At 41.9% G+C, this 13084-nt stretch overlaps 2 protein-coding genes and 1 pseudogene across 2 annotated transcripts; 1 reads left to right on the top strand and 2 right to left on the bottom strand.

Annotated features, from left to right (window-relative positions):
* Nucleotides 1-12: 12 nt before the first annotated feature.
* On the bottom strand, nucleotides 13-804 carry LOC109637822 (proproteinase E-like; annotated as a pseudogene).
* Nucleotides 805-968: 164 nt separating this feature from the next.
* dhx30 (DEAH (Asp-Glu-Ala-His) box helicase 30) lies at nucleotides 969-8663 on the top strand. Its single transcript, XM_020111701.2, has 19 exons — nucleotides 969-1159; nucleotides 1486-1622; nucleotides 1712-1822; nucleotides 2018-2290; nucleotides 2381-2530; nucleotides 2609-2761; nucleotides 3160-3624; nucleotides 4184-4567; nucleotides 4694-4772; nucleotides 4876-4980; nucleotides 5078-5253; nucleotides 5374-5580; nucleotides 5670-5751; nucleotides 5881-6074; nucleotides 6189-6348; nucleotides 6859-7016; nucleotides 7154-7257; nucleotides 7357-7496; nucleotides 8014-8663. The coding sequence occupies exons 1-19, from the start codon at nucleotides 988-990 to the stop codon at nucleotides 8277-8279; spliced, it is 3516 nt and encodes a 1171-aa protein (XP_019967260.2). The 5' UTR covers nucleotides 969-987; the 3' UTR covers nucleotides 8280-8663.
* Nucleotides 8664-8667: 4 nt separating this feature from the next.
* Nucleotides 8668-12667, bottom strand: LOC109646015 (alanine aminotransferase 2-like). Its single transcript, XM_020111712.2, has 11 exons — nucleotides 12282-12667; nucleotides 12111-12200; nucleotides 11898-12006; nucleotides 10938-11071; nucleotides 10570-10813; nucleotides 10401-10480; nucleotides 10161-10297; nucleotides 9382-9556; nucleotides 9124-9279; nucleotides 8914-9026; nucleotides 8668-8820 (listed from the first exon to the last, which is right to left on the bottom strand). The coding sequence occupies exons 1-11, from the start codon at nucleotides 12384-12386 to the stop codon at nucleotides 8730-8732; spliced, it is 1434 nt and encodes a 477-aa protein (XP_019967271.2). The 5' UTR covers nucleotides 12387-12667; the 3' UTR covers nucleotides 8668-8729.
* Between the last annotated feature and the right edge of the window lie 417 nt (nucleotides 12668-13084).

The raw sequence follows: 13084 nt of genomic DNA, 5'->3' as shown, positions 1-13084 counted from the left end.
TCAGTCACTTCTTTAGTTTTGCGCTATCGTCTGCAAGGAAACAACACAACATTAAGTATGTGCATGTCACAAAGATCCTACACGATACTTAGTGTATGTCTCTATGTAAAGTGATATTTATGTGGTTCCCCTCACCTCACTGATCCAGGGGATGAACGAGGACACATGAGCAAAGACTGTGGGCCTCTGAGGAGTATTACATCAGCGTCCGTCCACAAAACTAGTCACTCCTTCAACGTACCACCTGCCTTCCCTGCCTTGACAGTTCAATGGGCCACGCGTGAAGAATCGCAACAAATGTTATTATATGTTACACAAAACATAACGCTGCCTTGTTGGCCCTTACATGACACGCTGACTTGCTCTCTCCTCCTGCACACACCATCGTCTCCACTGAGCCGCCCCACCAGCTGTTTTGTTTGCAGATGCTGTGATCCACCACAGGAAGCAGGGCCTGCTGTAGTGCAGTCGCCTGTGGACCTCCAGCTACAGAGGAATTGCACACACTTGTTGTAGTAACAGCTGAGAATTTAGATAACATTCTTCTTGTCCCTGACCATTAAAATGCACTGCACCCATCGTAAGCTGGGTGTTAGCAGACTTGGCAGCGGGTCTTACAGTGGAGACGACCCCAGCCTGTGACATGACACGGCTGGTGGTGGGCGAGAGCAGCACCGTGGTGCGGCAGGCAGGCCCATATCATTCCTATGTAACCCAATGAAACACAAAGAATTAAAACATGTCAGCAAGGAAATATTCAATGTTGTAAAACTAATATCATTGTTGTGTAAATTATACACTTGATTTATTTAACAATGACTCATTTACCAGTGTGTTATTTACTTTTATTTTGTTGAGACGTCATTTGATTTCACGCGCAATACAAGTGTTGCGAGAAGGCTTTACCCTCCTCGCCAGACGGTGTCGCTGGGAGCACTGCTGTCTACTTCCGGTCAGCGCCGCAGAAGAAGAAGTTGTAGTTTAAAAATGGCGCTACCCGGTGTTTTACTCGTGCGGCTGAGAGGACTGAGCAAAGTCCCCAAATGTGTTTATAAAGGAGGCACGACAGCGTCCAACTGGAGCGGAGACATGCGGTGGTACAAGACCAAATCCGGAAGCTTCGAGGAACCCGGTGCAGAGTATTTCCAGACTAAAGGAAGTAAGTGAAATGGCTGTTAGCTAAGTCAGCTAGCGGCTAACGTGTTTGACAGCCCTCTGCAGTGCTAACACTCAAGGGCATCCATCCTGAAAACACGCAGCGGTGAATAAAGCTCAGCTATCACAGCTGTGACACTCAAACAGTAAAACACCTCATTAAATCAAACATCTTCGAAAGGAGAAAGATTCACAGAACATTAAACCAGAATTTCTCAGTTTGGTTGCAAAACAAATCCTGACGTCACTTCTCCACAGGCACTGTTTGCCTGAGTGTATGTTGTTGGCCTTGCTGCGTGTCTGACCTTTCTTTTTGTTCTTTTTGTTCAGATCACCTCAACACAGATCTCCTCAAGGAGTTTCCAAACCCGAAAAGCCTCTTGAGTGACACCATCTCTCGGTCACTGGGAACCAGTGATCTGTCTCGGCACATCCAGTACAGCTACACTGAACAAGAAGGTGTCAAGGTGAGAATCAGTCATGATGATCCAGGTTGAGGGAGTGATAATGTCTCATGCTTGATTATAAGTTTTGTATCGTGTCTCTGTTTCTGTAGAAAGCGACTGTCACACTATTGTGGCCCCACAAGATCGAAGAGGAGGGTTTTGCCTCCAAGAGGATTGATGCGGAGCGATATGCTGCAGCGGCTGCTTGTCTCAAACTCAAAGTAAGACTTGCTGTGAAAGGTCCAGTGTGTAAGATTTGGGTGAAGGGAATGTTTGGGCAACATTTAATATAAATTAATCCTAGTGATGTTTTCACTAGTGTGTGATCATCTTAACTGTACAAATTATTATTTTCTTTACCCTGGAATGGGCCCTTTATATTTATATCCTTTATATTTACATCTTTTTGTGCACAGGAAATTGGTGTTATTGGACCAAACAATCAGCTCCCCAAGAAGCTGGCTGGTCGGGGAAGAGCAAGAGGAGGGATAGGCTCATCCCTTTATGATATTGAGGATGAACCTTGGACAGATAACATCCATGTGTCTAAATCTAAAGCAGGTGAACAAAAACAATACCTGCCCTTTGTAGAAGACTCCTCCGTGGATGAAGCTCTCTCCCTGTTTCCTCAACCTAAAGTTCTCCTAGCCCGGGTCATTCAGGTGGCCACATCGTCTAACAGAATCAGGGTTCGTAGCTATTGTTCCTGCCACAGTGAAAACTAGTCACTTTTAGCTTGCACTATGTATAGTAAATCAATATGTCATCTGTTATTGCAGGAGCTGATGAATTTCAGAACAACAGGAGGGAAGTGGAAGAAGTGTGAACTGACCCTGAAATGGCCAGAGGAGATGAAGTTCACAGCCTCTGCGAACAACAGAGTGACTGCCGAGAAGAAAGTTGCGGCTCTTGCGTGCATGAAGCTGAAGGTGGGAACGACTTTGCTGAAATACTTTACCCATTGCATGTCAGCTTTGTGCTCACATGTGTTATGTCACCTGGTTTAGGAGCTCCAGCTAATTGATAAAAACAACAATCCGCTGACTCATGCCAAGTACAACCATGAGATGGTAAGGGAAGCTGGGGAGAGGGACAGGCGACCCCTCCCACTGGAAATCCCCAAATACCTGGAGGTTAACATGAGGGAGTATCTTGAACAGGTGAGAAATATGGATGGAGCTTTTTTTTAAATCACATTTATATGTATTTGAACTGCATGGCCAAAATTTGAACATGTACCTTTGGTCTTGGGCTGGGGTTTTTTTCCCTTAATCTTGTTGTAGATCTCGTAAAGACATTTAATTGTTAAAATATATTAAGCATGATCATCTTTTCAGGAAGGTTCCAAAAAGGGGAAATTAAAATACAGTGATTTTTTTTTTTTATTTAACAGAAATATATAATTTATTTTCTCAAAACTTGAGCTATCTTGTGAACCCTCAGATTTCATTTAGGATCTCTTTGAGGGTCCCAACCCCCAAGTTAGGAACCACTGTCATAGGCCATGAGGTAATATTTAATTTTTCCCCCAAAGCATGAGTCTCTTTTTTTCCAACAGTACCCAGTGGCAACAGAAGTACAGAAACTATGGGAGGAAAAAGAGGCAAGAGGAGACCAGACAGTAAACCAGGAGGATTTCGACGATGACTTGGTGACAGACGCCATCACGGGCAGACTGTACAAACCTTTGTCCGAGCATGAGGCTCAGCAGCTCAACATCCACCTACAAGAGGAGTGGGAGCAGGTGAACCCTGGACTGAGTGTGGAGCTCCCGGTTGACAGCCACCGTCAGAGTGTGGTCTCAGCGGTGCGATCCTCTCGGGTGGTTGTGATTGCTGGTGAAACAGGATGTGGCAAAACAACAAGGATCCCCCGTTTCTTGCTGGAGGAGTGTGTGAGAGGTGGGGAGGGTGCGAACTGCAACATCCTCGTGACCCAGCCTCGTAGGATCAGCGCTGTGTCAGTGGCTCATCGTGTTGCTCATGAGATGGGCCCAGCTTTAAAATCCTGTGTGGGATATCAGGTAGAAACAAGTTTACACTGCGTTTTCTTTATGTATTATTGTCAGTTAGATGATATAAAGAGATGGATGGATAATCAAAAATTGTGGTTGGCAATTTTTTATTTTTTGACAATTTTTAAATGATGAGGATTTTATTTCACACTTTATTGCATTACATCCTGTATGCAATTAAAGTAAAACTACTTATTTATTATATATCCAAAAAACCTTGATTGTGGTAAAATGCTCGAATTTCACATTTACTTTTGAAAAAGCTGCTATTTTGGTTTTAGAATTGGAATAAGATGCAATACAAATTCACCCTTTTTTAATTGTGTTTTTAATACAGTCCAAAACAAAATATTTATCAGGGCAAATTAACTAAGGTCCTCATTATTCTCTAAGTAATATGCAGATGTTAAAATAAAAAGGTTATATTTTGACTGCATTGGTAATGTTATAATCTTTTTGCTCTTGAAATGAAATTATTTTTTTATGTGCTTGTGAATATTCATATTTGAGGATAAATGTGGTGACAGCTGTGTACAATAACAAAGCAATTAATACTCTTTGAACAAAGGTGAGACTCGAGAGCCGACCCCCTAAGCAGAGCGGAGGAGCGCTGCTCTTCCTCACTGTTGGCGTCTTGCTGAGGAAGCTGCAGTCGAACCCGTCCCTGAAGGGAATCAGCCATGTGGTGGTGGATGAGGTCCATGAGAGAGACGTCAACACCGACCTGCTGCTGGCCTTACTGCGCTCCTGCCTGAAAGAGAACCCCGACCTACGAGTGGTTCTCATGAGCGCTACCGGGGACAACCAGAGGCTGGCCGAGTACTTCGGAGGCAGTCCCATAGTGAAGGTGCCAGGGTTCATGCACCCTGTGAGGGACACATACCTGGAGGATGTGCTGAGACAGTTGGGACGTGGACTGCCAATCAGAGAGAGAAAGGAGACAGACAAGAAGGTAAGCATCAACTCTGAATGGATTTTTGTTTTTTACCTTCACATTCATCCCACTTTCCTGCTTTATGGTGCAAACGATTCTCTTGTGTCCTGTGTAAGATGAATTTGTATGTTATCATGTTTTAAGGGAGGAAGAGATGAAGTTGCGCCTGATATAGATTTAGTAGCTGATGTCATCGAACACATTGACAGACATGGAGAACCAGGTAATTAAGCTACTGCCTTTTTAACTTGTATAAGCTTTATAGCATTGTTATAGACGGTGGCCTTGGTTATGATTCTCAAAGCCCTTTTCCCATCATGCTTCAGGTGCAGTGCTGTGTTTCCTCCCTGGATGGCAGGACATCAATGCAGTTAGGGAGAAACTTGAGGAGAAGCACCACTTTTCCTGCGGCTCACAGATGATCCTGCCATGTAAGCACACGGACAAAGACTTGTCTTCTCTGTGTAAAAAGAGGATTTCTGCCTATGAACAGAAAACATTTATCATTTCTATCCTTTTTTCTTTTAGTGCACTCTAGTTTGTCAGTGGCCGATCAGCAGGCTGTGTTCCAGCACCCCCAAATGGGCCAGAGGAAGATTGTGCTCGCCACCAATATTGCTGAGACCTCCATCACCATAGATGACATTGTCCATGTGGTGGATGCAGGAACTCACAAAGAACAGAATTATGACCCACGGACGAAGGTTGGTATTATAGTATCTTCATTTAACAGTTTCTACATTTGCAAAAGTATAGATCTGCAATTTGTGATATTTTCTGCTGGAACTGTAGAAAAAATAACAACGGAGAAATGTTTTTTTTAGGTCTCCTGTTTGGACACAGTTTGGATATCCCGCTCTAATGTCACTCAAAGAAAAGGGCGAGCAGGGCGATGTCAGCCAGGACAGTCCTACCACCTGTTCCCACGAGAGCAACTGGAATCCATGACTTCATTCCCAATCCCAGAGATCCTGCGCACACCGCTGGAGAGTTTAGTGGTGCAGGCCAAAATTCACAGTCCTAACTGCAAGGTACTGATGTGGAACAATGGCTTTTGTATATTTATTTATTGCTATAATGTATTTGTCTCATACTGAATGATTCTCTGTTATGTTTGGAGGCTGAAGATTTCTTATCCCAAGTTTTGGACAGTCCAGAGCAAGAAGCTGTGAGAGATGCTGTCCGAAATTTACAAGACATAGGTGAGTGACTCGCAGCAACTGCTGCTCCGGATCATGTGATGATATTTTCACCATCCTGTCTTTCTAATTTGCAGGTTACATGCATTTCACTGCTGCATTAAATTGATGTCAATGCTTTTATTTTGGCAGGAGTTCTGGACAAGACGGAAACCCTGACACCTTTGGGAGAGCGTGTCTCCTGTATGTCATGTGACCCTCGGCTGGGCAAGATGCTGGTCCTGAGCGCCATGTTCAGATGTACTCTGCCAATGTTGTCTATAGCGGCATGTCTGACCAGGGACCCTTTCTACAACAGCCTGCAGAACAGAGCACTAGTCAACGAGGTGAGTTGTCCACACACCCACGTTTATTAATCATGTCATTTTTAAAACGCAACAGATTTGACTTCTTGGATATGTTTTATAATTGATATGATGATCTGTGCTCTGTTTGTCCAGGCCAAAAAATCTCTGACTGGCTCCAGCTACAGTGATTATTTGGTGTTCAGTAGAGCTGTGTTGGGCTGGAAGAGAGTTCAGCAGGAGGGCACGAGAGAGGAAAGAGAAGACTATCTGCAGGATTACACTCTGTCCAGGGCCAGCCTGCGATTCATCAACGGTTAGTGTGAAGCTTAGTGGGTCACTTTCTTTAACATACACATAGCATCTTTCAACATTTTGTTAATTCCTAAGATAATAATTCATGGATCTAAAAAATTAAATAAGAAATCAGGCATGTCAAGGGTACTGATATTAATGAGTGTGTGCAATTTGATGCAAACAAAATTTAAATGTGGTTTTATAAGGGGACTGTGTGGTCCTGGCTGAGCCAAACTAGCTTCCAACTGCAAAGACTTGAAGCTGTGTCACATTATTCTTTTTAATCTTTGGTAACTTTTTTGTGACTTAATCTTGTTCATAAACGGAGCAAGACTAATCCATATATAGAGATTTTATCACTGTAGATTCTACACCTCACATCTTCGTGAATGGGTTAAAGCGGTTAGTAGATGGGACTTGGATCGCTTGTATGAAGAACCGTTTTCAAGATAAGATTGACAGGACAAGGACCACAAATGTTCTAGTATGAGTCGTGCTTCACAAAATCATTCCTCCCCTTGTGTCATAGGTCTCATCTCTCAGTTCAGTGAGAACCTGCATGAGGCTGGGCTGGTTTCTAATGCCAGTGAATGTCAGAATCGCATGTCCTTCTACAATGAACACAGCAACAAGGATGAGATGCTGAAAGCTGTGCTGCTGGCTGGACTTTATCCCAACCTCATTCAGGTACGTGGCAACTTCTCAGAATGGAGTCTAATATATTTATCTTCTTAAATTGTGCTCCATCTTTTTGTGTCTTCATGTTGTGATATTGTTCCTGCTTGTGCCTCAGTTAATTACATCATGACTGCTGTTTTGTTTAGGTGAAGAAAGGTGTTGTGACCAAAGGAGGACGTTTTCGTCCTAACGGTGTGTTTTTCCGCACCTTGACTGGACCGGTGCATCTCCACCGCTCCTCAGTCAACAGGTCTGAGCATGATTGAAAATTCAGCTACAGCAGGTGTTGACTTAAATAGTATGTGTATATAAATCAAATGTCTTCCTGTATGTTCCTTTGACATTTTAGAGGGAAAGAAGAGTTCCCTAGTCGCTGGTTGACCTTCTTCTATGCAGTCAAGTCCAGCGGGACCGTTTTCATCAGGGACTCATCTGTAGTCCATCCACTCGCACTGCTGCTGCTCACAGACTGTGATATCGCAGAGACAGGTAGGACATGTCACTGTGGACAAAATGCAGTTTCACTTCAGTTTATTAAGCCTGACACTGTGTTGATGTTAGCTTATGTCTGCAGTGAAGAAGATGTTGTTTTACCTAAGTCAATCAGTCGTTTTCAGCTCACAATGAAGATATTAGGACATTTCTGTAAATTCATCAACTTGTGCACTTGAGTAAATCTCATTTGTTTTTTGTCTTTTGTCATTCTTTGTCTCTGGCAAGAAACATCACATTTCATTTCTTAACCCCTCAGACAAATCTCTGAATTGTTTGGTTGGTTTTTCCATCGAGGCTAATTGCTGCCAATGACCACAGAGCCTGAGCATTATTAGTCAGCTTGAAGAATGAATATGTGAAAGTCGTGTAATTAAATTCATCTCTGGACTGTGCATTCTAAAAGTATTTTCGCCTGAACACTGACGATACAAAATATAATCAGTTTTCTAGATTTCCAGTCTTAAATCATCCCCCTTCATAAATAAGATTTTTTTTTCCTCTTATGTCCCAGTGAACGGAGACAAAGTGGAGGTGTCATTTCCTGGTCGCTCTCTGGTGCACTGTGAGTTGTCAGTCGAGACGTGGGAGCTGCTGTGGGAGCTCCGCACCTCCATTCAGACCATGCTGTACCGAAATCTCAGCAATCCCAGCAACGCAATCACCAACTCTTCTCAAGATGGAAAGCTCATATCCTTACTCATCGGGCTGCTCAACAATACAGACTCAAACTCAAACTCTTTTGCTCAGAGTTACAACAGCGACAGTGAGGTGGATTGAAGACTACGAACTTTGTACACTTACACTTGCATTGGCTCCTCTGACTGGTACAGAGGCGGGATCATGGCATCTTTTTTTTGTTTTTGGTTAGTATGTATGGGAACATGAGCTTGTGCTTGATGTGCTGAACTGTTCTTAAAAAATACACTGTGGAATGTCGTTTGCTTCTTGAGGTAAATGATAAAACTTGAACTGACGTGGGAGGAATCCATGAGCATGGATTTTGGACTTAATTGTTCATGGTGAGTTATTTGCTTTCTGAAAAGCAGAGGTAGAATTTTTGTCTAATGAGTAAAGACAGAGTGTCTGGCCGAAGGTCATTTAACATGACTGTGTGAACTAAATATCTTATTTATTGTAATAAATATTCACATGTCAACATGAGGGAAATGATTGAATTTTTTTATTCTCTACACGGAATTTCTTAACTGCTGAAAAGTGTTTATCAACTTAAGAAAAATCTTTCATGAACTGTGTGTGGAAGCTTGTCAGACGTTTCAGTAGTTCCTCCATGACGTCCTGAGGCGTCGTGAGGACAATTCTGCAGAAAGAAGAAGAGTTACAGGCACAAGGTGTAAAATGTTCCAACACTATTGAACAGTTTATAACACTTGTTTAATCTGCAGTTTTATACCTGATGTGGAGAGTACCTTCCTTTTGTCCATACTCACAACCCGGACTGACAAACACACCAGCCTCCTCCAGGAGCATGGAGCAGTAGAAAGTATCTGGCTCCATTCCCACTTCCTAAATTATTGAAATGCATCGCATTTGATCACAGATATGTGACAGATTAATGAATTGCTCTGGTTTTGCAGTGTATTCTGTAAGACAGTATTGTAACCTTGGCTTTCTGAATGGCTTTAGGTGGAAGATGAAGTCTGGGGAAAACAAATAGTCCTCCCTCCACTGGCTGGCAGCAGAAACCGGGCAGGCTGTTCAAAACCGCACGTGCTTTCTTGAGATTACAAACCAGCGTGTTCCTGATATGTCGTTTCTCCTGCAGAAGAGTGAGTTGGAGGCAACAACAGAAACAGTAATCATTAGTCATTTTCAGGCAATTAAACATTCTGCTAAATAGTCCAGGAATATCTCAGCTCACCACATCATAAAGAGGGTATGATGGATCTCCTGGTTGTGGAGGGTTCGTCATCAGATCCAGCGCCATCTGACCCAGCACTGGGGCACAGCTGTCTTTGGAGAACATCGTGTAGATGTGTTCCATAACTGTAGGGTCCAGATTTACCAGCTCCACATATCCACCACGTAGACCACACCTGGGGAGAGACACAAACCCAAGTGGGGTGGTAACTATGTTTAGTACCTCTTCACAATCTTTTGACAGTATCACTTGGATCTTAGTTAAAGGTGTTCTCAGAGACACTTCCTGTAACACACTATAATGTAGCTGTAAGAAGACAGTTCTGCGCTCATGTTTGCCAATATGAAGAGTTTTATTTTACATTATAAACAGAACAGTTTGTATTTATGTTTACTTTTTATCTATATTTTTTATTTATTTATAATGTAAAGTAAGTAAGTTGAAATGTCAAATATAAAGCATCTTTCAGAATTGAGAATTTATTACATCACCTGATGTAACTGGATCAGTGTTTACTCCTAAATATCAATATCTGCTTCAGCCCTTCACACTCCCACTTATTATGCTGCATTCAACAACATAATAGTAATAAAACATTAATGAAACGTTTATGTTAAGGCTTCTGATTGTTCGTCTTCCCATCTTCTTCATCATCCTTTGAACCTGAGAGTGAAATTGTTTTCTCAAGGCAAGAATGAACTTTGTTCTAAGTTTTGTAACGATCACACGACACAAAGTATCAGAAAAGCTTCAGGTGCTGATCAGCACCAAGGACTCACTCGCCCATGTAGCCTTTGGACACTGAGTGGAAGGAAGCCAGTTCCACTGAGTCTGAAAGAGGAGGCCCCATTTCTGCCAGGACCCTCTTATAGGAGAGAAACTCACAGTTCTCCCCGTAAACACAGTCCTGATAAACCTGTGGAACAGAGCGTGTCTTCATTTACTCTGCACCTGTATTTACTGAATATATGAATTTTTCCATTATGCTTGGATAGATGATTATGCTTGTAAACATCCACCTCATCAGCCAGTAGGAAGAGCTTCTTCTCTAAAACAAACCGGATCACCTCCTGCATTGATTTCCTGCTTTGGACCTGACCTACAGGCAAACACAGGAAAACAACCATTTGACTGAATATATTCTTTGATTTAAAGTATACTTGGATGATCTCCATTCTTTTTTATTACCTGATGGATTTCCAGGGTTGATGACGTACAGAGCAACAGGATTGCACAGTCCCTTGGCAGATTCCAGCGCTCGATGCAGCTCCTCCACCTGCAGCTCCCAGCCCTGCTTCTCACTCAGGTAATAGGGAACAACAACTGCTCCCAGTCCCTCTATGGACAATGTGGTTGTGCAATGACACGGCACTGGAGTTAAAACACCGGTTCTGGTTGAAGACTCGCTGTTCACCAGGATCTTGAGCATATTCTTGTAGGCACAGGAAAAGACTGGGTGAGCATGAAGATCGTGATCATTTACAAGAGAAAGAGAATGGATGAAAAATAACTGTGTTTGTTGTAATAATATATGTAATAGTAATATTGGTTGTTACTGTGAGCGCCCACTGTGAGCCTGGACTGATGTATATGTTTTCAGGGTGGGACGGAGCCCCACCATCTCGTCTGGTTATGAATTCAGAGACTCTGTGGACTATTTCTGGAATACCCCTTGTCGCAGTATAGGAACCTATAGAGATAATACAGATTCTGATGAACTGTCACAAAATAGACAAAAAAACTGCAGCACAAATTGATGATATAATGATTATTCTCTTTTGAGAATTTTTTTTTTTTATTATATGCCAAATAATTTCTATTTTATACATCATTGTTTAGTGTATAAGTGTTACACTTTACAATAGACTTAAATTTATTTTGATGTATCTTGTATTTATTAATCATACAAATACATAAACATACCTACTGTATATTTACATTGAAGAAGTATTTTTTCACACAGATATTTGTGAGTCATTAGACTAGTCTGCAATATTGTAATGTGTATAATGTATATTGCTTTTTAGTGTCTCACCTTATCATATTATAAATGGAACCCAAAAGTAAAACTAAATCTATATTGAGGATTGTTTTCGGTTAATTACCCCAAAGATTCATTGGCCCTGAGACGGCAAATCTCAAAACACAAGGCGAAATCAAAAAACATGTTTTGACTGCATTTCCAGGACGGACAGACACTTTACCATTAGAAGTTCCTACCCTTGTGTATTTTTTAATTTGCTGTTGTGTTTTGCACTTCAGGGTCACCGTGCAATAACACAAAAACATCTCCTCACTTACTGGGCTTCTAACCATACAGGTTTTAAGATTTCTACCACCACCCCATCATTATGTGTTTGAGTGAAATCTCATTAGTGGTGTTCAAAACACTGAACAATGAAAAATTCAACAAGGCCTCCATCTATAAAAGTCTAAGATTATTTTTTTGTTTCAGATAACTTAAAGGAGCAGATCTTTATCGATTCGGGTTTTTGATATTACAACCATTTCCTTACCTACACTCCCTCCACAGCATTCCTGACGCAGCCTCTGAGCCCTCTGTCTGACGTCCACAGGCAGTTTGTCACTGTTCACAAGCTGAGGGTAAAGACACGCTGCAAGAACCTGCACAAAATGAAACACGTCAGAGAAAGACAGAAGTTGTAAGTTCAGATGATGCAGTTTTTTCACACAGCTTAAAAGTGCAGCCTGTGAAGGTCACTGATTACCTGTCGGACAAATGACAGAGGTTTCATTCCTGTCCCCTGAGGGTCGCCCCAGCAGACTTCTATCACATCTTTGTATGGCTTTCTCATTCCCTGTTATCACAACACATTTTGGAAAATTGACTGTAGCATCCACTTATTGTAGATTTATGTCAATATATTTTTTGTGTTTACCTGTTTGAGATCTTCTCTGATCCGGATTGCTTGTCTGACCAGGAGTGCGTACTCCAACTGCCTCATCTGCTTCACATTTGGACTGATCTCCTGCAGAACAGACATCTCTGCTGTTGGTCTCTAACCTCGGTCAGACCTGTGACTGATCTGAGCTGAGCTGTGTCTCGCTGGTCAACACAAAGAGGAAAGGATGCCTGGCTAAAGATAAACATGGGGTAATATGTGTCTTATTAACAGACTTCACTTTTGAGAACATCTTCTCTTGATGGTTTGTTGTTTTATATTATTGATTAACCATGTTTCGAATAGACAATAAAAACTGTTTCATTAATTATCAACTTTTTAGCCCTGGTCAAATACTGTATCTTCTTAACTTTAGTTGTGGATTACTCATATAGGCCCCATTAGGAGTAAAGCATTTCTTTTCACAAAAAGCTGGAGGGGTTTTAGTTTGAAAAGCTTACAGGAAGCGTCGTAAAAACAGTGAATTCAATAGAAATAAAAGTATAAATAAAAGGCTGCTTCAAATAAATTCGTGAGGTTAAAAATTCTGCCTTTGACATAAATAAAGTTTGCATGATGTTTTTTGATTCATAAATAGTAATTAGTAGGTGGTGTCATTTAATATTAATAGTACTTCCGTCTTTCTAACGCTTCTGTTGAGCTGGATGTTTCACGGTGATGTTTCCTGCCGGACATAAATAAGACACGGACTCCGGCTCTTCCTGTTGTGTTAACGTAGCTCGGTGCTGAGCTCGGGCAGAAATGGAGAAATTTGCGCGGCGAGGCGAAACACGCAACCT

The sequence above is a fragment of the Paralichthys olivaceus genome, chromosome 16, assembly GCF_024713975.1.
Source record: "Paralichthys olivaceus isolate ysfri-2021 chromosome 16, ASM2471397v2, whole genome shotgun sequence".
Taxonomy (NCBI): Eukaryota; Metazoa; Chordata; class Actinopteri; order Pleuronectiformes; family Paralichthyidae; genus Paralichthys; species Paralichthys olivaceus.
Note: the sequence above shows the minus strand (reverse complement) of the source record. Positions and strands in the feature narration are given on the sequence as shown.